The sequence below is a fragment of the Notamacropus eugenii genome, chromosome Y (genome assembly GCF_028372415.1).
Source record: "Notamacropus eugenii isolate mMacEug1 chromosome Y, mMacEug1.pri_v2, whole genome shotgun sequence".
Lineage (NCBI taxonomy): Eukaryota > Metazoa > Chordata > Mammalia > Diprotodontia > Macropodidae > Notamacropus > Notamacropus eugenii.
Genome location: NC_092880.1, coordinates 2,401,416 through 2,427,701, shown reverse-complemented (window position 1 = coordinate 2,427,701; position 26,286 = coordinate 2,401,416). Strand labels below are relative to the sequence as shown.

Sequence of the window (26,286 nt, the reverse complement as noted above, 5' to 3'; positions counted from 1 at the left end):
TCCAAACGTATGCTTACTAAATATTTTCATTTCACTTTGTCCCTGAAATGACTACCAGGGATTCGTTTGAATTTGCAAGCCTTTTGAAAAAAAATGGAGCTATCACTCCTGGGAGGTTTGCTGAGGCTCAGAATTAATTTCTTTTAATTTAGGTTTTCTTCCTAACACAGCTTGATATTTGAAATAAGAATTTTGTTTAGAGTGAAAGGATTATAGGTAATTTGGGGACATGAAGAACATTGGCGGGCACATATGAGTTGAGGATAATATAAGGAAATGCTAAGGGGGAATCACATTAGGATACATAGAGGGAGAAATGAGAGAAAGTACAATGGTAATGAAGATGTCAAAGACAGGTTTCATCTAGGGTTAACCTTCTCCACAGGGCAAGAGAACTAGAGGGGGATCCATTAGATGATTTTCATTCATAATTCCAGCCATCCTCTCAGCCTTTTCCACCTCTCCATTGTTCAGTGTTCTCAATATCTAGTATTATTAATTAGGCTGTATTATAAAGTAGACTTTTCTGAGTTTGGCCTGGGAACCTAACTTCTGTTTCTAGCAATATTTCTATGAAGACATTCATTTTCACTTTCAAAAAAACCTGATTTGTAAAATAACAAAAATCATTTGTAAGGTGGGAACTGGCTACAAATGTAAGTTGGCTAGTTTCCTATAAATTGCATTACTCTCTATTTTACAAAAAGGGGGAGGGGGGGGCAATAGTTAAAACAGATTCTTCTGAATACTACCCAATCAAAATAGACATGGTAGCAGATGGTTCCTGACAGATACGGATAAGGATGGATTCCTATTAAAAAAAGGTCTACAACTAAGAGAAATAGAATGCCTCACGTCAGAATCTCCAAAAGGTGAAAAGACCACTTACCCACAATTTCAGGTTTCAGGAGAAGTTGCTAAGAGTTAAAGATGGGGTAGAATTTGAAATGTTTTACAAAATAAGCTACCAAATCTTTTTATTGCAAAACCTGATTTTTAACAAACAAGCTGAATAAATTGGCATGACTAGCATTGTTATTTCTGGTTATTTAAGAACTATTGAAACTAGTTCTACTTCTTTTTTCATTGCAGGACTATTGGAAGTGTACTTCCTGTGATAAAATGAACCCTCCACTTCCACCACGTTGCCATAGATGCTGGGCTTTGCGAGAGAATTGGCTTTCTGAGGGGAAAGGTGACGTGTCAGATAAAGGCAGACTAGAACGCCCCACGCAAGGGGAGGAAGAGGGCTTTGATGTTCCAGATTGTAAGAAAAATAAAATGAATGACTCTCAAGATTCATGTGTTGAGGAAAGTGATGAAAAAATAGTACAGATGTCAGACTCCCAAGAAAGTGAGGATTATTCTCAGCCATCGACATCTAAAAGTATCATCTGTAGTAGTCAGGAAGATGCTGGAGAATTTGAGAGGGAAGAAGTGCAAGACAAAGAAGCAAGTGTGGAATCCATTCTTCCCCCTAGTACAGTAGAGCCCTGTGTCATCTGTCAGAGCCGACCTAAAAATGGATGCATTGTTCATGGAAGGACAGGACATCTTATGGCATGTTTTACATGTGCTAAGAAGCTGAAAAAGAGAAATAAGCCTTGTCCAGTGTGTAGGCAGCCAATTCAGATGATTGTGTTAACTTATTTTCTCTAAATGTGATGTACTAAAAATGGAACCATGTATGAACCTTGTGTATGAAACTCTTAAAGAATGTTCACACGACTTGTGAACTTTATTTAAAATTTTATTTTTGTACATTTTTTTCTGGGATGACTTCTAATCCATATTAGTTAAATCTCATGCAATTTACTTTTTGGAAGAATTTTTTTATTCTCTTCCTTTGGGAAAAAACATTTTAATTACTATTTTTTCCATTTTTGCATTTTTATTAGTTTTCATTTGTATTATTTATAGAGGCAGCCAGGTATAGTGGATAGAGTGCGGGTCAGATACTGCATGGGACACTTACAGCTCGTTTGACCCCGGATGAATCATTTAACCTCTTTGTGCTTTAGTTGGTTCCCAAAACTTATGTGCCAAGTCAGATCATTTGAGACTAAGTCATAAACACTCATACTGGGTTATATTGAATCTATAGATCCTTTACTGTTTGCATCTGTTAAGAATCACTAGTTATTTTGAAGATTGACTTTCTTTTTGTTAAGTAATTTCCTTATCTAGTTTGGGAGTGTGAAATTTTTTGAAAAAATTGTGTAAATAGTAAATTTAATAAATATTATTTAAGTTGAATACTGTTGGTGAAATGTGATGATGATTCATGAAAATGATTGTTTTTGAGTTGCAAATAAGTTCAGGTTTCTGATTCTTTGAAGTTTTATCTGTCCTTACTTCCAAGAATCTTAGGAAAAATCTCCTAGGAAAAACCTGATAGTTTTCATTTGTTATTTAGAGATCTTTTTATATTGCACAGACAAATACAAAAGAAAGGGTGGCTTTATGTTTTTTAGAGCCCATCATAGTTCTTTTATAAATTTTTAAAATTTCTTTGTAGTTTACAACATTCAGTTCCACAAGCTTTTGAGTTTTAAATTTTCCCCTCTCCCCCAAGATGGCATGTAATCTGATATAAGTTATATATACATTCATATTAAACATTTTCACATTAGTCATGTGGTAAAGAAGAATTAGAATGAATGGAATGAGCCACAAGAAAGAAGAAACAAAACAGAGAACAAATACTATGCATTCAGACTCTAATTCCATCTCTGGATGTGGATAGCATTTACCATCATGAGCCTTTTGGAGTTGTCTTAGAACCTTGCATTGCTGAGACTAGCCAAGTCTATCAAAGTTAGTCAAAATACAATATGACTGTAACTGTACGTAGCATATTCTCCTGGTTCTGCTCCCTTCACTTAGCATCAGTTCATTTAAGTCCAGGTTTTCCTGAAGTTCCCGTGCTCATTATTTTATAGCACAATAGTATTCCATTACTTTCATATACCACAACTTGTTCAGCTGTTCCCCAATTGATGACAATCCCCTCAATTTCCAATTCTTTGCCACCACAAGAAGTTGCTGTAAATGTTTTTGTACATGTGGGTCCTTTTTCCATTTGTATGATCCCTTTGGGATACAGCCCTAAAAATGGTATCGTTGGGGCCATCATAATTCTTTCTATACTCCTTTGCCACCAGGACCATACCAGGCAGGTCTTTTTAAGGGCCTCAAGTACAATGTAGCAATGCCCCTTTGGATGAATGATAGCTTACCCCAGATCTTTTTCACACTTAAAATTAGGATTAGAATTGGGAAAATCTGTTTCTACCAAGTTGAACACAATTCAGATGTAACTCATTATGTTATCTTAACCTGGACATATGGCCCCAGGTAGGTGTCTTGGTTTCAACAACCAGGTCCAGTTTTTAAAAAAATTCAGGAATTACACAAATGAAAGCATGTTCTTAAAGAATCTTTTGGTTTTTTTAGGCTGTCAAAATATTTACTAGATGTAGTTAAACCATTGGTACATGCTTGAATTTAATGTTTTAAAAGTTGGGGACATCAGTCACAATTACATAAAACTGATATTAACATGAATTTCTGCTCTTCCATGCAAATGAAGGTGATCCATTTTTAAGATTTTGCATAGGGGCACCTCCAAAGCAAATAGATTATGATTTGGTTTTTTTGGAAGCAGATTTACCTTCATAACTATTGTTGCTTAGTTTGTGAATTCTTCGAACTGCAGATTATTTGCTGACTGGAAAGCTAATTTAAATTTGAAATTTTATTGCACCAATTTAGGTGACTAACGTGTTTGTGCAAGTTAAGATAAGGAAATAAAATAAACTGGAGTCCATTTCTGCTTGTATTGAAGACTGGTAGTGAACCAGATAGCTGTACATCTGGATCATTTCCCTAGAATGTCTGCTCCAACTCTTGCTGAGACTGGGCCTACTCAACCCCCGTGGCTGCCCAGCCTGGTGTGTGTGACAATGCTGTTGAGTACAACTTGGACTGGAATCAAAGTGTTGCAGCTTGTACCACTCAGTGGTGCTGCCCCATGCTGGGCTCACTGTTGGTGATCACTTGCTGTGGTGCTAAAAGTGGCAGTTGTGTGTGTATGTGTTCGTCCTTTGTTACTGAAGAAGACCATGTCATCAGAGAAATGATGACATGACTTGCACTTGACTTTGTTTTGCGTGAGGGAGGGCTGTGCACATCACCAGCTTCACTGCCCCTCCACAGCCATCTGAATCTAGTGACTAGATATTCATCAGGATGATTGGAGATGACCCAGGATGAGGCAATTGGGGTTAAGTGACTTGCCCAAGGTCACAGAGCTAGTGAGTGTCAAGTGTCTGAGGTGAGATTTGAACTCCGATCCTCCTGACTCCTGCGTTGGTACTCTATCCATTGCACCACCTAGCTGCCCCAGGATGGGATCAAGAGAGTAAATAAAGGAGTTGTTCCAAGCAGGAAGTATCAACTCATGTTTTGAAACCAGAAGAAAGTCAATTACAGGTCAACAAGCATTTATTAGAAATGCCTAGAACAGTTCTAAGTGCTGGGGATACACAGAAAGGCAAAAACAACAATCTTTGCCCTCAAGGAGCCAGCAGTTTAATGGGAGAAAACATGCAAATAAGAAATGTACATAGAAAGCAGAAAGAAGAAAATCATGGTGTTGTGCCCTCATCTAGGAAAACTGGAACCACTTGCAGAAGGTAACATCTGAATTGAGTCCTGTGCCAGACAGGCAGCTACTCTAAGTGATGTTGGGCAGCAGTCGGGCTGCTGGGATCAGGGTGGCGAAGCAGGCAAGGACTGGATAGGAGTGGGAACTGTATTTAAAGGATCTTGGCCAGGGGAGCATTCAATTCGGTATTCATTTGCTAAATATTTTGATTTGCACAGCACTTTTTTAGACAGTGAGAAGATATGTTGAAAAATAAAAGTTTCTCTCTTTAACGGACTCTACAGTCTAGTCCAGTGGATGAGACAGGTACACTATAAGTTTTAGTGCAAATTAGCATGAGAGATTGGACGTGATAAGGGTATCTGAAGTGCATTGAGGATTCTAAGAGGTATAAAATTGTGAGAGCATGGGTGGGTGGGTATTGGGGTGGGGATGTAGTCTGATGTAGAACCGAGCATTGAATGGATTAAGGAGAGAACTGTGAAATAAAGCTGGAAAGTTGGAGCTTACGCTTCATTTAATCTTTGATTTAGAAGATGTATTTCCAGACTTTATGGAATGGCCTAGGAGCATTATTATAAATGTCTGTCACCACTGTTGGTACTGTGAAGTAATTCTAAACTCCTAGGACTTACTAGAATTAGTGGGGGTGGGGTTGGATGCTGAAGACGTGGGAGTTTGCTCTATTTTGTTTGATGCATCATGCCTCTCAGCTTTCCCTGACAGCTTTAGATTGCTCGTACAAAGGAGTATTCAGTGATAATATCTCCAGATTCTTTTCAGGGTAATTTTTAAACATGAGAAGTTCTTATTGATACAAAAGCTAAGCTGTAAGCATCAAATGGTACTACTATGGTTTTTTTTAAATGCCTGCATAAATTTTTGAATTTGAAATTTTGGTACAGGAGACTGTTGGAAAAGATGGAAGTGAAATTCACATTTAAAAAAAAAAAACTTGTTACTATAGGTATTACTTGATTAAGATTCAGTTATCTCTGCATGCCAGTAGATAGTGGTTAAACCACAGAGGGCAGAACTAAGGCAGGACTAGGGATGCCTTAAAGGATGGCAGATTTCTGTTTAACAGAAAGGAAAATGTCTTGACAACTAGAGTAGTCTAAAAGTCAGACTTGACTACCTGGAGTTGTAGTGAGTTCTTCATGGCTGGAGATGATGCTTGAGCTTTGTAATTCCATGACTGCAATATAAAATGGTCAAAAAGACGTGTGTGTATACACACGTGTGTATGCATGTACATGGTATGATATGTATGGATGAATACAAACATATGCACATACACAGTTTAGGCACAGTTTTTTTGTTTTTTAGAGTCATTTATTAAATATTTACCAGCTTCTCTCTCTAGACATAGCATGATATGAATTGGGCTAAAATGGGATTGTAATTGACTTGAAGCTAAATACAGTATGCTTTAAGAAAATTAGAAAAAAATTTTTTCCATTAAAGTTATCTTTCCTCCCACTTTCCCCCTTGAGAAAAAAAAGAAAAGCAAACCTTTTATGCATAGTCAAGCAGAACTGATCTTGCATTGGTCAAGTCCAATAAATAGGTCTCAGTCTGCACCCTAAGTCCATCACCTTTCTGCCAGGAGTTAGGTAGCAGTTTCATCATAAAGTCCTCTGGAAGTGGGTTTAGTCATTACGTTGATAGGAGCGCTTTAAGTCTTTCAGACTTGTCTTTACAATGTTGTGAATATATAATTTTTTCTCCTGGTTCTAGTCACTTAACTTTGCATTATTTCATAGAAGTCTTCCTAGGTTTCTCTGAAATCATTTCTTTTATTATCCTTTTAATATTTCTTATAGCACAATTGCAATTCCATTATGCACTCATATACCATAATTTGTTCAGCCACTCCTCAGTTGGTGAATATTTCCTTAGTTCTTAACACAAAAAGGATTGTTGTATTTTTGAACATTTGGGTCCTTATTTCTTTTATCTCTTTGGTATATGGACTTAGTGGTCATATTGCTGGATCAAAGAGGATGCAGTTTAGTAACTTTTGGGACTTAGTTCCAAAATACTTTCCATTATGACTGATCTGGAAAAAGTTCTACCAATAGTACATTAATGAACTTGTTAACCTCTCCAACATTTGTCATTTTCTTCTATATTTATATTCTTTTTAAATTTGGAAAAATGAACACTGCTTTCCTTAAAAAGCTATTTTTAATGCTTCATCTTTAACTGTGGATTGGACTGTATGATTTCGGGGATGCCTTCCAACTCTGACTTTTTGTGATTGCAAAAGAAATTTAAGATCTTTGCTTACAGGAAGAACATATTTTCAGTGGTGTCTTGGACTTATCCATTGGAGTATTCTACCGGCCCCTGAAACTTATAAGGTCCATCTTGACTTAGATTCACTGCCCTAGCCAAGCTGAGAAGCCTGTCAAAATTTGAGTAAGGATTGAACTAAATCTTGTTTGAGAGTCTGTGATTCCACACCATGCATATGCCTAGATTATTCTTACCTTTGCACCTGTCTTTGTGGAATTTCCTTTCTCTTTGTCAAATCATCCACACTGTTCACTCCTTTCAGTCTTGTCTGACTCTTTGTAACTTGTGGACTGTAGCACACCAAAATTGTCCATGGTGTTTTCTTGGCAAAGATACTGGAGTGCTTTGCCATTTTCTTCTCCCGTGGATTAAGGCCAACAGATTAAGTGACTTGCCCAGGGTCACACAGTTATGTCTACACACAGCTGAGTATGCACTGAGCCACCTAGCTCTAACATTAAATTCATCTATATACCTACTTCCAAACTAGGTTGAAAATTACTTCAGAAATCTTCTGTATATATTTGTATTTCTCCAACTAGATTCTTGGGGCCTAGATTGTCTTCTCTTTTATCTCCATTCCAATACTCTCTATATAGTAAAGACTAAATAAAGGACAGAGTAACAGTATAATTTCTGACCTCAGATATTTGAAGCATGCTAACTCAATAGCACTGTGCACTTTTCTCAGAATGATAATTAAAATTATCTTACAATAATTAAAAAAAAAACTTGTAGAAGTAGTCTTTCAACAGCACTATAAATAAAGTCCAAAAATAAATAAATAGAACAGAATAGAGATTCCAGGTGCCCCACCCAATACACTTTAGGATAAGGGGAAAAAATCCATTATTTCACAGATTATTTGGGAAGGCTGTTTTCATGATGGGTGGGAAATGAATTTAGACCTATATCTCCTAGATATCTACCTTGATGATCTCCAACTGGATAATATAAAACATGTAAAAAAGAAATAAACAGGAAATATTAGCAACATCATAAATGTTGGATTATTTTGAGCATTTTTTTAACAAGAAAAACATGAAAGTATCACTGGGGAAAGTATGTAAAATTTGTGATAAAACTTTCATCTTAACTATATCAGGAACTGGTAAAAATTTTCACAAGCAATTCCTAGCCTCTAATGGATAAATAAATGGTCACAGATTTTGAACAAATAATTCTTAAAAGAAAAAAAATGGTAATCTTTGAAGAATTTGAGAATTTTAATAAAGATGCAAATTGAAACAAATTTGAGTCATCATCTCACATTTTCCAATAGGCCCCCCAAAATAAAAGCAATGAAATTACTAGTCAGACTTACTTCTTCATTGCTGGTGGAAAACTGAAAATAGAGAATTTTGAAGGGCAGTATGCTGTACTAGCTTAAAAACAATTGTACTTCTTGACCCATTCTTTTGTTGACAATATACAACTTAAAAGTATTTTTTTATAACTATCCAAAGATCTACAGTTTTGAAAAAAAAAATAATGAAACTGGTAACAGTCTAAATGTTTAAGAGATAGTTAATGAAACACCACATTGCAATTAGGATGACACAAATACGCAAAATATATAGGAATCTGGAAGGACTCTTATGAAGTCATGCAAAATAAAGAAATCAGAGGGAAGCAGAAAACTGGGGATTTTTGCAACTGGTGTCCGTGATAAAGGCCTCATTTCTAAAATATATAGAGCACTGAGTCAAATGTTCAAGAATATAAGTCATTCCCCAGTTGATAAATGGTCAAAGGATATGGACAGTTTTCAGAGGAAGAAATTAAAGCTGTCTATAGTCATATGAAAAAATGTTCTAAATCACTATTGATTAGAGAGATGCAATCAAAAAACTCTGAGGTACCACATCACACCTGTCAGATTGGCTAACATGACAAAACAGGAAGATGACAAATGTTGGAGGAAATGTGGGACAGTTGGAACACTAACTCATTGGTGGAGCTGTGAGCTGATCCAACCACTCTGGAGAGCAATTTGGAACTATGCTCAAAGGGCTACAAAAATGTGCATACCCTTTGACCCATCAATATTGCTTCTAGGACTGTATCCCAAAGAGATCATAAAAATGGGAAAGGGTCCCACCTGTACAAAAATATTTATAGTAGCTCCCTTGGTGTTGGCCAAGAACTGGAAATCAAGGAGATGCCCATCAGTTGGGGAATGATTGACCAAGCTGTGAAATATGAATCTAATGGAATACTATTGTGCTATAAGAAATGATGAACAGGAAGACTTCAGAGAGGCCTAGAAGGACTTATATGAACTGATGCTGAGTGAAAGCAGAACCAGGAGATCACTGTACACAGTAACAACCACAGTGTGCAAGGAATTTTTCTGGTAGACTTAGTCCTTCACAGCAATGCAAGATCCTAAAAAATTTCCAATAGACTCTTGAGGCAAAAAGCCTTCCGCATCCAGAGAAAGAACTATGGAATTGGATTGCAGAATGAAGCAAACTCTTGTGTTATATTTTGTTTTGTTTTCATGGTTTCTCCCATTCATTTTAATTCTTCTATGCAACATGACGAAGGTGAAAATGTATTTAGCAAGAATGTATATGTAGAACCCATATCAAATTACATGCTGCTTCAGGGAGGGGAGATGGAAGAGGGAAGGGAGCAGAGAAGGAAAAGAAGAAAAATCTAAGATTTATGGAAGTGATTGGAGAAAACTGAACACATAAATCAATTTTTAAAAAAATCAGAACCGATAGAATTTTGACCTTTGACTGTATAAAAAGAAAGCTGTCCAAGATAGGAAATGGCTGGAAAGTTATGCTATGTTGTCTGCTGAAATTCATGAAATTCATTTATTTAAAATGTAAATAGGTGCAAAACAAGTTTGATTGATGGAATGTCAATTTCTTGAGAGTAGAAGTTGTTCCATGTCTGTATCCTCTGAACCCAGCACAGAGCCTGGTAGGTACTCGATAAATAGCTTGTTGATGGCTTGGATTGGTTGTATGGATGTTTACCATGTTTATAATAAATTATTTTTTAGATTGCTTTACAGTCAAGTGTCCCAGTACATGTCTGAATTCATTGGTACCAGAGGAAAATGAGCCTGGTGGATTCAACTTGACTTCAGATATTTTGAACTAAAGCCCACCTGGTGTCCCAAGAGTCTAGCATCAATACGATGATCCCCCAGGAGGGGTTAGGGTGGGCTGCCTAAAGAGGGGCAAACTGACCCAGGCTGGAGGCAGCATAGCTTAAAACTTCCATGCCTGTTGGCAGTGGAGTAGGACTTTTTGCACTTTCAGCCTTGGAAAGAGACAAATCCAAGCTCAAAAATTTAAAACAATCCCACTCCCCACCCCAAATAACCTTCACAATGTTAAAGTTTTTTCCAAAATATCACAGCAAAAAAAGGGTTTAAATGGGGGTCAAAGGCACCCACATAAAACCTAATAAAGTGATCTTTAGAAATTGATCTTTGTGTGTACTTAAACAAATTATTTTGAATATTAGGATTGCCAGAGGATGTAGAAGCAGAAAAGTTTGCTTCTCTTCAAGCACACACACACAACCCCCTCCACCCCACTGCCAAGCCTCATAATACATGTTTCTATATAGACACATTTAGATAAAACACTTTATTATTTTTTTGAAAGCAAAAAAGCTTTTAATGAAATAACAAGTCAGGAAAAATGACAAAGTTTCCCCCATGGACACAAGGGTAAACTCACCTACAATTTACTACTCTACAAAGACGGGGATGATGCATACATAGGAAACACATATAACAACTCAAACATCAGTATGTAGATGCTGCAGAGTTATTGATGTCCTCTACTGATGTCAATAGAATTGACTGATCAGAGGAACAGTTTTCTTGGCTACATTTTTACAATTTATTTAATATTTAATTTTTTCTGAATTACATATAAAAAGAATTTTTAACATTCTTTTTAAAAAAAATTTTTTGAGTTCCAAATTCTCTCCCTTCCTCTCCCTTCTCATTGAGAAGGCAAGCAATTTGATACAGATTGTGCTAGTGCAGTCATGCAACATGTATTTTCATATTAGTCATATTGTGAAAGAAAATAGGCCCCCCCCAAAAGCAAAAAAAAAAAAATATTCTTTGTGGAGTTCAGAAACCAATTCATTCTCTACAGATGGATAGCATATTTTTTTCATTCTTTTTTATTTAATTAGTTTATTTGTTTTCAGATTTCAACAATCACTTCCATAAGTTTTAAATTTTCTCCTCCTCCCTTCCCCCTCCCTCCCCAAGATGGCATGCAATCTTATATGGTTCTACACATACATTCTTATTCAACACATTTTCATATTAGTCATGTTGCATAGAAAAAATGAAACTAATGGGAAAAACTATGAGAAAAACCAAACCAAAACACAATATAACACGAGAAAATAGTCTGCTTCATTCTGAATTCCGATTCAATAGTCCTTTCTCTGGATGTGGATGGCATTTTACCTCAAGTCCTTAGGGAATGTTTTAGGTCCTTGCATTGCTGTGAAGGGCCAAGAAGCAGGAACATATGACCAGTGCATGGAAAGTACATTTTCAAACAAACAAATTTTCAAAAATGGAATGGGTTACCTCAGGGGAGTGGTAACTTCCCATGCACTGGTCATATGTTCCTGCTTCTTGGGCCTAGTTAAAAGTCTCTCTTCCCAGAAACAGAATTTCAGATATTTGAAGATTATTATGATCCCTCTTCTCATGGAATCCCTAGTTTCCCTGTTTTTATTGTTTTTCAGTCATGTCCAACTCTTCATGATCCAGAGGACCATACTGTCCGTGGATTTTTCTTGTCAAAGATACTGGAGTGTTTTGGCATTTCCTTCTCCAGCTCACATTACAGAAGAGGAAACTGAGGCAAACAGGGTTAAGTGATTTGCTCAGGGTCACAAAGCTCGGGGGCTGAGGCTGGATTTGAACTCATGTCTTCCTGAATCCTGACCCAGGGTTTGATTTATTGAGCCCCCTAGCTGCCTAATTCCCTCAGATAGTCATAAAATCTTAGCATTAAAAGGGATTGTGGAGGTCGTCCATTTTGGTATTCTCCCAACTTTTTTGATCAAGCACACCCAATCAGTAGAAAATTTTTTGCATGTACCCTAATATGTTTGTATAACAAATTATATAATATACCACTATCCTAATAATTGTGTGTATTATAAAGCTTCTTCAAAATAGATATTTTTATATGGATGAGATGGAGATTAATAGTAGGGCCAGGAGGTGGTGCTGGAATTTATAGAGCAGATGGTCAGGACTGTGCTGTAGGAAAATCTCTTTGAAAGCTATGTGGATGATAGATTGGAGAGAGGGAAGACTGAAGCAGAGAGACTAATTGAGGGACTGTCACAATAGCTTCAGTGAGAAGTGATGGGGGCCTGAAGCTAAGATGGGTTGTGTTATGAGAGAAGGTAGAAGCATTTGAAAGAGGTGGAGGTAGAAGTAACAGGACTTGGAAGCTAGATATCAGGAGTAGAGAATGACTCTGAGGTTGTATACCTGGGTGGCTGAACTTATAGTCCCCCAAAACTCCTGCATTGTTTTACATAAACCATTATCTACCTGACATCCCATGAGATACCGCTAGTCTGTATTAATTCCATGAACTAAAGTATAAAAACTTGAATTTATACCAAGCAAAATTTCATCTTACAAGATTTGGGCCATTGTCTTAGCTTGTTGAGATCTTTTTGGATCTTGACTAATCATTCAAAATATTAGCCATTGCTTCATATTGCCTTCTTTGATATCTTCATACTTTGATGAGCATATCATCACTCAAGCAATGCCTTTATTCAAGTGAGTGGGCGCTGAACAGCATAAGACCATGGATAGTTCCTTGGAGAGCTATGATAATCTCTCTCCCAGTTTATTTTTTTTATTTTTAATTTAGCTTTCTTTTTTCTTCTTTAATGTTTATTTATTTATTTTTACTTTGCAACATTCATATCCACAAAATTTTGAGGCCCAAATTTCCTCCCCATCTCTTCCCTCCTCCCACCCCAAAAGGCGGTGCATTCTGATTACCCCTTCCCTCAATATGCCCTCCCTTCTATCACACCCCTCCCTTCCCTTATCCTATCTTCTCTCTTTTCTTGTAGGGCAAGATAGATTTCTCTACCCCGTTACCTGTATTTCTTATTTCCCAGTTGCATGCAGAAACAATTCTCAACATTCATTCCTAAAACTTGGAGTTCCAACTTCTCTCCCTTCCTCCCTCTCCACCCATTTCCACTGAGAAGACAAGCAATTGGATATAGGCTATCTATAGATAGTTTTGCAAAACACTTCCATAATAGTCATGTTGTGTAAGACTAACTGTATTTCCTTCCATCCTATCCTGTTCCTCATTTATTCTATTCTCTCTTTTGACCTTGTCCCTCCCCAAAAGAGTTTACTTCTAATTACTCCCTGCTCCCACTTGCTGTCCCTTCTATCATCCTCCCTCACACCACTTCTCCTCTTCTCCCCTACTTTCCTGTAGTGTAAGGCAGATTTTCATACCAAATTGAGTGTGCATGTTATTCCCTCCTTAAGCCAAACGTGATGAGAGTAAACTTCACTTTTTCCCTCTCACCTCCTTCCTTTTCTCTTCCATTAAAAAAAGCTTTTTCTTGTCTCTTTTATGAGAGATAATTTGCCCCATTCCATTTCTGCCTTTCTCCTCCCAATATATTCCTCTCACCCCTTAATTATATTTTTTTAGATATTATCCCCATCTATTCAACTCGCCCTGTGCTCTCTGTCTATATATGTGTGTATAATCCCTCCAACTACCCAAATACTAAGAAAAGTTTCAAGAGTTAAAAATATTATCTTTCCACGTAGGAAGGTAAACAGTTCATCTTTAGTAAGTCCCTTAGGATTTCTCTTTCCTGTTTCCCTTTTTGTGCTTCTCTTCATTCTTGTGTTTGAAAGTCAGATTTTCTTTTCATCTCTGGTCTTTTCATCAAAAATGCTTGAAAGTCCTCTATTTCATTGAATGACCATTTTTTCCCTGAAGTATTATACTCAGTTTTGCTGGATAGGTGATTCTTGGTTTTAATCCTAGTTCTTTTGACTTCTGGAATATCCTATGCCATGCCCTTTGATCCCTTAAAATAGAAGCTGCTAGATATTGTGTTATCCTGATTGTATTTCCACAATACTTGAATTGTTTCTTTCTAACTGCTTGCAATATTTTCTCCTTGACCTGGGAACTCTGGAATTTGGCTACAATATTCCTAGGAGTTCCTCTTTTTGGATGTCTTTCAGGAGGTAATCAGTGAATTCTTTCAATATTTATTTTACCCTCTCATTCTAGAATATTAGGGCAGTTTTCCTTGATAATTTCATGAAAGATAATGTCTAGGCTCCTTTTTTGATCATGGCTTTCAGGTAGTCCCATAATTTTAAAATTGTCTCTGTAGGATTTATTTTCCAGGTCATTTATTTTTCAAATGAGATATTTCATATTATCTTCCATTTTTCATTTTTTGGTTTTGTTTTGTAATTTTTTGGTTTCTCATAAAGTCATTCGCTTCCATCTGTTCCATTCTAGTTTTTAAAAATCTATTTTCTTCAATGAGCTTTTGAACCTCCTTTTCCACTTGGCTAATTCTGCTTTTTAAACCATTCTTCTCCTCATTGGTTTTTTGGACCTCTTTTGCCATTTGGGTTAGTTTATTTTTTAAAAGGTGTTATTTTCTTCAGCATTTTTTGGGTCTCCTTTAGCAAGCTGTTGACTTGCTTTTCATGATTTTCTTGCATCACTGTCATTTCTCTTTCTAGTTTTTCCTCCACCTCTCTTACTTGATTTTCAAAATCCTTTTTGAGCTCTTCCATGGCCTGAGATCATTGCATATTTATTTTGGAGGTTTTGGATGCAGAAGGCTTGACTTTTATGTCTTTCTCTGATGATATGCATTGTTCTTCCTCATCTGAAAGGATGGAAGAAAATACCTGTTCACCAAGAAAGTAGTCTTCTATAGTCTTATTTTTCCCCCCTTTATTGGGCATTTTCCTAGCCAGTTACTTGACTTCTGAGTCCTTTGTCAAGAGGAAGGTGTACTCTGGGGACCTGTAAGTTCTCAGTTCCTCCAAGGTGGCACAATTAAGGGAGAGGAGTTTACTCCTCTCCTGGCCTGTGCTGTGGTATGGGAGCAACCACAAGCACTCTTCTGTCCAGGATCTGCGAGTAGGAATCCCTGTCCAGAACCTCCACTGCCAGCGCTCCTCCTCACCCTAGGACCTCCACTCAGGGCTGAAACCCAGATCAACTGCTCAGTTCCCCCAGGGTCTTTAAGCCAAGGGCTCCAAAAATGGCTGCTGCTGGTGGGGCCAGGCCACATTCCCTTTTCACGGAGATGAAAGAGTTTTCTCACTGACCTCTGAAGCTGTCTGTGGCGTTTGTGGGTTGAATAACATGGGAACCGCAGCTGCTGCTGGGGATTCCATCCCTTGAGGCCTGCTCCAGTCCTATTCCTGTTGGTGCCCTGCGGCCTGGTGCGATAGACCTTTCCTGGCAGCCTTCCAGGCTATCTTGGGCTGGAAATCTCTTTCGCTGTGTCATTTTGTGGCTTCTGCTGCTCTAGAATTTGTTTAGAATAATTTTTTACAGACATTTTATGGGCAATGGGGGGGAGCTTCTACAGGTTTGTTCTTCTACTCCACCATCTTGGCTCTTCCTCCTCTCTCCCATTTTGACACCAACCCATACACTACTTTTTGGGTCCAGCCATTCAGTTGGCTCTGAAAATCCACCTTTTCTCTTCTAGACCACATATCTCTTCACTTTATAATAGGTAGCATATATATATACATATATATATACCTATATAGGTAGCTTATATATACCTATGTAGGTAGCTTATATATACCTCTAGTATATATAAGGATATTGTCAAATATTTTTCTGGGTCTCTACTGTATTCTGATTTATTAGACTAGTAACCATGTTTTTTAAAAATTTTGTTAAATTTGTGTGTGTCCAAGCTTTAATTTCTCCCAAGCTGGCTTGACATGTATTGCATGGCAGTTACAGTGCACAACTGGGCCCCCCTAAGGGGACCAGTTCAGAATTGGCTCAATTTGGGATTTAGGGATACAGATTGTATGCCCTTTGAGTAACCCTGTTTTTCAAAAAAGCAATATTGGCTTAGCATAACTGATTTATCGGTGAAGCCACAGTGGCTCAGAGATCACTGCTTCTGTCACTAATATTTTAATAGTCCCAGCATCTCACAGATGAAAGTACTCACTCTCATCAATATAATGTGCAGCCTGCTCATTGTCCTTTTCCTTCCCCCATGGATACCCTACAAAAGATCCACCCCAACATGCCAAAGGTTCCCCTCCTAGGTTTTTTCACATTGTGTAAGGACCACTGTAGCACCTGGGCTGTTGATCTGCTCTCTTTGCATTCCAGGATCTCCCTCCCCTTTCTTTGCCCACCTCTTTCCTGGACATAGATTTCATGGGTATAGTTGTTGCCACCTATTTCACATAGGTCCATCAATGGATATGTACTACAGCCTACTTTCACCCATTATATTTCTCTCCAATGCTTTTTTGGATTACCTGCAATTTTTCCTTTTATATATGGTGGTCCAAGATGTATATCCACAAAACATCTCCAGGAAAATACCACTTAAAAAAGATTGTTCCTTGTGTCAGGTTATCTGCTTGGGATCATTAAAAGCACTGCATTCATCTCCCAAATTTGATTTAACCTGCTCTTTTTCAATTTAATTCTGGGCATACAGTAGCTTATTATCTTGGGCTGTATATAATACAATGGTACCCTCAAGGGCTAAGGTAAATATTTCCAACTCATTGGCTTTTATACTTCATTGAATATAGATTTAGAGCTTGAAAATGCCTTTGAGGCCATCTACTCAAGCTTCTAAAGTTACAGAGAGAGCAAATAGCAGGGATGGGATTTGGTCCAAAGTCCTCTCACTCCAAATCCAGCGTCTTTCCAAAACACACTTCTGTTGTCCTTTTCTAATTCTTTTCCTTTTGGTATCTGTTTTACCTTCTAGATGCTAGGATGACTGTTATTACTTTTCTAATCTACTGTCTTCTTTTATTGTTGTTCAGTCATATTTGTCTCTTCATGACCCCATTTGAGGTTTTCTTGGCAAAGATACTAGAGTGGTTTGACATTTCCTTTTCCAGATGAGGAAACTGAGACAAAGAGGGTTAAATGACTTGCCCAGGGTCATATAGCTATAGTGTCTGAGACTGTATTTGAACATGGGAAGATGGGTCTTTTTGACTCCAGGTCCAGCACTCCATCCACCATCCCTACCTTCCTGTCCTTTATACGTAAGTCTAAATCGATGAGCTTGGAAATCTCCCCACGGGCGCCCAAGTCCTTGGACTGAGCTGTCAGCCGTCTCTCAGAAAGGTCACAGATCCCGGACGAGCCCCCAAACTGTGTGGGATGGCTCAGGTCCCTACATAAATCAATTACTCAGAGGCCTCTCAAAGTGATGACAGAAAAGTGATTTATTCGATTTTCGAGAAGCGGGGCTCACCTGTAGGAGTAGGAAAGCCGAAGACAAAAATAAGGACAGTGATTTATAAACCCTAACGCAAGTCCCTCCTCCCCCCACTGACCATTATCCTCATTAGCTGAGGATATGGTCTTACATTCTAGACACGAAATTTAACCAATCCCTTTGAAATGGAGACATCGAGGAATTACGCACGTTTTGTCCAATCATTGAGACCCCAGTACACCACACAGTTTTATACCTTATATGGAAATATTCTATTCCAAAAGCACTGCAGCCCCGAGCCTCCAGGCCCCACCTCATCCTTGGGAGAAAACCACAATCTGAGGAGTCTTCACCAAGTCTATCCCACTCACATACATTTTATGATTTAATTAATTAATCAATTCCCCATTAAAGATAACGGTAACATAATGCATTATGGAGCCAGAAATGTTCTGGCTACCCAGTGCAGAAATCTTCTGGCTTATATACATTTTGCCGTGAGAAAGGAACTCTCCTAGTTGAACAAATCATAAATTTAGTAGGACAAGACAATTAACAAAGCAATGTCAATCAAATGTTGAGATTCCAAGCTGGGTAAACATATGTCTCGGTGACAAGGAAGGAAATCCCACCACAGATGACTGACACAGGAAGGGGCAAACAATGTTCAATAGAAATTATGACCTAAGATGTCTATATTTTCTTTACCATTAATATGCCATAACATAGTATGTGTCTATAGATAATAAGATACAAAGGAAAGACCCATTATTCAAGATATGTCATAGGTTAAAGGTCTCCAAGGAATGCAGAGTCAGCTTTGGCTGGCTTTTGCTGACATAGGAAGAAACTCTCTGAGTTTGCTTCAGAGAGAACAAAGGGATTATTCCAAAATTTTATATTAAACATTATCATTCCCTCCTTTTGGTCAAAGGCAAGCCGAAGGCTTCGCCTGTAGACCAACAAAGATATGAAAAGACCTCTAAATAACCAGTAGTGTGAGAGTTTTACTCTTCATGCAAGTCTGGTCCAGGCTCTTGGGACAGTTGTCTATGTCTGATGGCATCTTCTTCAGGCCTCTTCAAAATTGGAGGGCATGATCCACTCAGGAGCAGGAGCAACGGAGGTGACAGATGGATCCAAGAGTCTATACAGAAAACTTGACAAGGTCTCCCAGAAAACATGATTTGATAATTGAAATGAAACAATACAACATAGTTAACTTGGCTAAAGACACTTAGTTCAGTTTCCCAGCCATGCAGGGCTAGGTTCAAATAACACAATGAAGTTTTTTTTTACAGTTCACAAATTGCATTTTTACATTAAGTCAGGTACAGATTAAAACTTAGATGGCTCACAATAGACTAGTTTTGAAAGGGAGATTTACATGTCACCAATATAAACAAGAAAATTAAACATGAACCATACAAATCAATGCAATTATTATTTCAAAGTTAATTAACATTAAGTTCCTTGTATCCCAGTAATCCATTCTTAATTTTCATTTAAATTTGAATCCCAGATGTAGTTACTGTAGATATCTGTAGTTATCTGTAGATATCATGTAGTTATCTGATACCTAGATATCTTTTCTTTGACAATAGGTTTTATTCTTGGGACAATTCAAAAAGAGAATTGTGCCTTTCTGGTTCAAATCTAGAAGTTCCCAGATACTTCTGACAATATAAATTAGTACAATTACTTAAAATTTGTTCTCCATTTTTGAAGTTTCAGAAAATTTCAGTTTATCTTATTTGCTGTTTCTGTTTCTACCTAAATCTTCTACCTGGAATAAGAATCTTTTAAAATGTGAGGGTTCAACCATAAAATGAACTCATCTGCCTTTTAAATGATTGGACAGGTACTTTAACAGACAAGAAATAATTTTACCACTATCTTATACAATCTTGTGCAAAAATCCAGATTTGAGATCTTATTATCAAAAGCATGATAAATTTTAGAAGCCAATCATATACTCCTGTATATAATTCTTAGAGGAATCAGTCTGATCCTGTTGCTTTTCCTCAAAATTTGCTCTTATTACTTGGTCTAATCATTTCCTTGATATTATCTCTATATTATATTTATTTATTTGGCCAGGAATATAGGTTAAAGTTGTAAGCTATTCATTCCTGCACCCCATTATAATAATTCAGAGATGCTCCAATTTCCATTTATTATTTGATAGACTTAGTACTGTACTTTCAGAACTTCTTGATTATAAAGATTTGCTATAAAAGAAAAAGAGGGACAATGTTAACAGAAGGAAAGGATCTCCTTAGTTCTGGTTGATTCCAGGAATAAGCCATTATCTGACATGTAATCATGAGGTTACCAGGTGCTGAAAGCAGGGCTTAGAGGTAATCAGGTGGGGAATTTCCTTTATCAGAAAGGAAATAGAACATTTGGGAAATAAAGTTAGGAAGATCCTACCTAGGCCGTGTCCAAGGTCGTCTTCAAAACCTTTCCAAGCATCCACCATTAGCCTGCAGCACATGTCAATTGGCTTTATGATAACTTAGACAAGTATTCCTGTAATCAGAGCTTCAAACAATAGTAAATTGCAGTCCCAGTCTTATATAGCAAATCAATATTGGCAGGTATCCCTCAGATAAAATACTTCCTCACTCTTTAAACCATCTGAAACTGACACAAAAGTATCCAGAACAACTATCTAGGACCAAGAGGGGTTTGGATAACCAATATTTATTCCCAAATCTTATCTACCTTTCATAGTTTCAATCAGAACTTAATTTATCTTTCCAAATCTCTCAATCCTATTCTCCCACTTGCTTTTACATTTTAACCATAAGACAAGATAGCTCACAAGTTATTACTTTTTGCTAGCATAACTGTACTGGAATCTCATTCCAGCTTAAACAAAACAAAGAGGTTAATGACTAAATTTATAGTTTGATGGAATTATGTCTTTGTTTCACAAGTTGTTATTCTTCCCTAATTATACTCACTCTGGAAGAATGAGATACTTCAGGAATTAAATCTTTTACATAATAAATTCAAAAGCAAACTTTAACTCTGACTTAGGCCATAGAATGACTACATATTCAGATCAAAACAGCTTAATTTAACAGTATATTATTTTGAAACTTTAGTAGGCCTTCTAAGAATCACACATGATTTTCCAAAACATTTTCTTCTAAAAGTATTTCCCTTCTTTGAAAACAGTTTAAAATTTACTCTGATGTTCACTAAACTCTTATGAAGAAAACTAGTTGGAAACTCTTAAAATGCTTGATATCTCTTTCTTTTTGTTCTTAAGCAAAAATAAACCTTTAAAACTGGAATTCATTAAAGCTGAGTTGTTACAAAAATGTTCTTAAGTAATATGAATTTCCAAAGTATTATAACAAACTGAATTCTTAATTATTACAGTATTCTTAGATACGAGACCGACTCACAGAAAAATGCTGTTGCTTTTAAAATCCTTTTAAACAATGAGAACATCTTAAGATGAGTCTTAAGTAGTTTACATAAACTTCTGGATATATTCTAATTTCAGATAAAAATAATATTAGATTTCCCATTAAGATTACACAAAAGGCTCACATGTTTTGCTGGTCACTTGTTATTGACCATAGAAATTGCTATAGAAGGAAAAAGCAGGGACATGTGACATATAAAATATGGCAGGATAAAACATCCCTTACTCTGTTTGAATTCAGATAGGAGTGAAATTCTCCAATCATGCAGTATCTGTTTCATAGCCAGGCTCAGGAATAGTCAGGTGAAAAACATTCCTTTTTAAAGGAACACAATAGGAAAACTGAGCCAGGGGGATCCCATCCTAGATTGAGTCTAGAACTGTCCCCTTGGTGTTTCCTTTCCAGATACAAACTTCACCTGTTAACAGTACAGGATCACATTCCCTCTGAGTAGCTTGTGGCATTTGTCTCAGACACTGATTTAATGCAGACAACTATACCCAAATTCAAACTCAAAACCAAAAATAGTTACGGTCCCAAATGCCTTTTACCTTAAACAGCAAGTCTCACCAATCACAACTTAGAATCAGATAACAGTTATTTCCACTCTCTTGGAGTTACAATAAACAATAAAGATTTACCAGAAAACACACACACATAAGGGATTCCATTTAATATCTTTCCTTCTCAGATTTAAAACTTTACTGATGTAAAAGCCAATTATTAAAAATTCTCTCTATCTATTACAACTTCTGAGCAAGTAATATTCATTGTTTAGAATTTGCATTAACCAACCAAATTCCTTTACTAAGACTGATGATCTTACCCACAGGAATGGGAGGACTGTTCTGAATGAACAGAAGGAATTTAAATAAAGCTTTCACTCCATTCCCTCCTTTCCATACATAGGAATCATTTAACAATTTTAGGTTTCAGCATTAAAACAATAATCCCAAATAGCTTAGTTAACAATCCTACAACTTCATAGAAGATAGCCAAATTCTTTAGCTTTAACTTTTTTTTTTTTAACAGACAAGGGTGAAAATACCTGGTTTTTTAAATGACAGTTACAAAACATTAAAAGACAAAGTTAGCAGGAGTGATAAAGTAACATAACTGATGTTACACAATTTTCCCAACATCTTTTAGTTTCAACAAAATTCATATTAAAAATTGTTCTAACACTATTTCTAGATTACAGTGGTCACTCAATTTTCACAATCTAAGAGAAATTCAGAAATACAATCCTAGAAATACAGTTTTAACACAACAATAACTGCAGATGGTATCATTTGCATTTCCAGAAATTATTGATCTTATTACTTTTAGCAATTAAAACCACTTTGAAGATAACAATTACCTTGGAGAGATAATAATGTAACATATACCAGTCATTATGTTAAGCATTTTACAATCATTTTATCATTTTGATCCCATAACAACAAGCACAATTATTTTTACAAATCAGAAAAATGGGTCAAACAGAGATAAAATACTTTTTGCAACTAGAACAAAGAAGTGAAGCTTACCAAGAGCAGAGAAACTGATGTCCCAGTGGCGACTTTCGCAGGCAGAGTTTAGAGAATGCTCGCTACAGGCCTGATTCGTCCACGTTTACCAATCCCCCCCACAGCAGCAGAATTTACTGAGCCCCTAAGGCGATATGCAGGTGCTGGGACAGGGTGGGCGGAATGTCTAGGACCTAGAAAGGTGGGCTACTCACAATCTTAGGAGTAATTTCAAATGATCAGTTCCCAAAATATTTCTGATTAATTTCACAACATACAAATCTGCTAAAATGCTTTTACCTAAGATGATCTAACTTTCCATTGTAATTCCAGGTTGGCCAGACCAGAACAACAAGGAAAAGTGTTAAAGTTTTGTTTGTTAATTTATTACCCTAGCTGCAGCCCTTGAAGTCTGGCTGCTTGCGTTTAAATCTTACAAGATAACACACTCATTCACAGCACACATGATATGGACAGGGACATACACCAACAGACAAAATGACAACAGGACAAATACAAACGTAGCTCACAAAAAACAACCCAGAGAGAGAAGGCAATTAGAAGCTTGCTAAAAATCCCCATCATGAATTGGCTATTATCATTCTGAGGAAAGGATGTTGCAAGAATCCAAGGGGAATCCTGCAGCCTTTGCTCAGAGCACCCCTGCAGTTGTTGGAGGGGTGGGGAGCCTTGGTGCCCCAAAGTTTCTGACTGTCTTAAACATGCCCCATGGGAATAGGTTCAGGCCTCTAGCTCTTAGGTGGATTGTAACTGTCCTCTTCAGGACCAGAGCCCTTACGGGAAAGCGGGGAGGGGGAATGGGGAGGAGGGAGGCAACAGAAGCTTGAACAGAGGCTGCCTTTCTCAGGTCTAAGGTAGGGGAAAGAGAGGGGGAAAGATTGCATCTAGGTGCCGTCAGTTTCCCCAGATCAGGGGCCTTCAAGGGGAGGGGGAGGAAGGAAAGGGGTGAGGAATAGGATGGAGGGAGTGAAGGGAAGGACAGACTGGAGCCCTTGAAGAAGAAAGGATTTTTGCCAGGATACGGCTAGGTGCTGAAGCAGCTCCCAGCCTTAGAGGGAAGAGGCTACCTGTCTTTTGTTCTCGCTCAGCCAAGTCAGCAAGCCCAGGATGAAACGTCCTCGCTGCTGGCTAGTTGTTTTGTCGGCCTTTCTTAATTTGGCTGTAAGATAAAGTAACTTTGACCGGTCCAAAAGAGCCCTGTGGTGGCCAACGTCATTTAGGGCTATTTTTAGTTGATTAACACTAGTGCTAGTAATACCTGTGATCATCAGGTTGGTAACGGCTTGACACACAAGAGGCATGGGTCTTGTCAGCCAGATTTCTACTTCTAGTTTTTGACTGACCCATAGCTAGCTGATTACCCAAGATCGATCTTCAGAGGAGACCTAATTAATACAGAGGCGTTTTCACGCAGAGTGGTCTCTGTCCTGCGGTTATCTTTAAAGGGAATTTTTGAGTCCTTTGGAAGCTGGGAATGGAAGGACTTACCCCGACCCGTCAAGGCCCAGGACTCTAGGAAAAACAGTTCCTACTGGCACCGGAGTCCTGGCGTTGGCGAGATGAGGCAATGCCCGTCCTGTTCCTCAGTTCCAATCCACGTTTGGGCTCCATAACTGTTGACCTAAAAACTTAAAAAGAAAGGCAACAGGCTGAATGCATACATTTTATGATTTAATTAATTAATCAATTCCCCATTAAAGATAACGGTAACATAATGCATTATGGAGCCAGAAATGTTCTGGCTACCCAGTGCAGAAATCTTCTGGCTTATATACATTTTGCCGTGAGAAAGGAACTCTCCTAGTTGAACAAATCATAAATTTAGTAGGACAAGACAATTAACAAAGCAATGTCAATCAAATGTTGAGATTCCAAGCTGGGTAAACATATGTCTCGGTGACAAGGAAGGAAATCCCACCACAGATAAGTGACACAGGAAGGGGCAAACAATGTTCAATAGAAATTATGACCTAAGATGTCTATATTTTCTTTACCATTAATATGCCATAACATAGTATGTGTCTATAGATAATAAGATACAAAGGAAAGACCCATTATTCAAGATATGTCATAGGTTAAAGGTCTCCAAGGAATGCAGAGTCAGCTTTGGCTGGCTTTTGCTGACATAGGAAGAAACTCTCTGAGTTTGCTTCAGAGAGAACAAAGAGATTATTCCAAAATTTTATATTAAACATTATCAATTCCTATCCAGGATCCCTGGAAAGCTCATTGAGTTCTCAGGAAGGATTCTGACCTTGACTAGGGAGGAGCCCAAGCAAAGCTTTGTGGAAACTACACAAAAATAATATTTTTATCTCTTGATGTAGAACATGTTGACAAGGTGGGACATCTGAACTGAGTCAAATGACGTTTCTTTTTTCTCCTTAGGCTACAGTCCCTGGACATAAAACAATCCTAAAGCAAGTGACCATACCAGAGAACACGCAAAACTTCAGTGCACTCAGGGTGGACTTTCATTTTCCATTCCAAGTGAAATCAGATTATAATGTGATCACCCGGGTTTCATGTTCTGAGGTTCCTCTTTACATGTATCTTAGAAGCCATTCTGATAGACTGACGTCACATTTTATCCCCTTATTTTTATTGACTTTTGTATCTATCCTTCATGTAAAGTAAACCATCAGAACTTCGCTCCCCACCCTCCACCCCCATTCCAGGATGTGTAATGAACAAGCCAGGCCAGTTCAACTTTGCCCACTCTGTCTTGTCAGCTGCCTGGTCTCCATGGACTTTTCCCTAAGATGGGGGCATCTCTTTCCTACAGAACTGGATATTCCTGAATCACTCAAAGTATCTGGAAAAGCCTCAATAATATTTAAGATACCCATAAAATCATGCCAGAATCATGCCAATAATGATGCTGCTCAGAAATTCCAAAATGGAATTTCAATTACCTGTTAAGGTGGATCAGAAAACTCTAGGTCTTTCCTCAACTTTCACCAACAGAACCTGATGGCTTCATCACAGCTAAGCAGGGTTTGGAGGAGACAAGAATCATCTCCTGGTCTATCAAACCTGCCAAATGAGGTCTTGACCATCTGTCATCTGGTCCAGCAAAGTGTATTTCCATCTTGTCACTTGGGAGCTCTGACCTCTGAATGACTTCTCATTCTTCAGCCTTTAGAACAGAACGTCTTAACTTAGGGTTGACACACTTGCATGTTTAGATTTCAGGAGGTCATAAACTTGAGATGGGGGGTGGGGAAAGGATTAAATATTTTCACTGAACTCTAACTGAAATTTAACATTTACTTCAATTAGTTTTAAAAATATATTATTCTGAGATGGGGTCTATAGATATCATTATGTAACATAAAAATGAATACAAAGTAGTTCCTCTAAGGAAAAAAATGGAACCCACTTTGCCCAATAAAATGGAAATTCCTAAGTGAATTCATAAGAATGAGATCAAAATCAATCAATTAACATTTAAGGTTGCCTGCAAGGCCTTGGCCCAAGTGGTAGAGGCTGGTGGTACAGAGACTACAAAGATTGTTTTTAGGGTTTAGAGAAATCAGTGCTAGAATTATTGGTCAAAATCTAAAGTTACATTGGCTGACAGGGCCAGGGTAAAATACAGAAACAGGTTTTGGCAAGATTACTAGTCACTACGTCAGGGTAAGGTCAGATGCTGTCTCACCGAACTCAGAACAATGGATCGGTTTTTGTTTTTCTTTTCTTTTCTTTTAAACGACTAGCCAGTCTTTTCTCCTTTAGCTTTCCTTAGTGCTTACAGTAGAGTCTTCGTCTGTCCTCCCAGTTTGGACCTGCTTCTCAGACTGTTTGGCGTGCTAAAATTATAGAGGTCAGGAATTCTGGCAGAAGATGGAGA

General features: G+C 37.6%; 2 protein-coding genes across 5 annotated transcripts in view; both read left to right on the top strand.

Annotated features, from left to right (window-relative positions):
- The window catches only part of LOC140516586 (E3 ubiquitin-protein ligase Mdm2-like), a 29,264-nt gene extending 27,008 nt beyond the window's left edge, over positions 1-2,256 (top strand). For all 4 annotated transcript variants that reach the window (XM_072627541.1, XM_072627543.1, XM_072627542.1 and 1 more), the window contains one exon: positions 1,093-2,256. In XM_072627541.1, the coding sequence (XP_072483642.1) occupies positions 1,093-1,659 (567 nt within the window). In that variant the 3' untranslated portion in view covers positions 1,660-2,256. The remainder of the gene's footprint in view (positions 1-1,092) is intronic.
- Positions 1-25,168, top strand: part of LOC140516695 (carboxypeptidase M-like) — a 74,111-nt gene extending 48,943 nt beyond the window's left edge. The window contains 1 exon segment of the mRNA XM_072627682.1: positions 24,822-25,168. Coding sequence (XP_072483783.1) covers positions 24,822-25,070 — 249 coding nt within the window. The 3' untranslated portion in view covers positions 25,071-25,168.
- Positions 25,169-26,286: the final 1,118 nt, after the last annotated feature.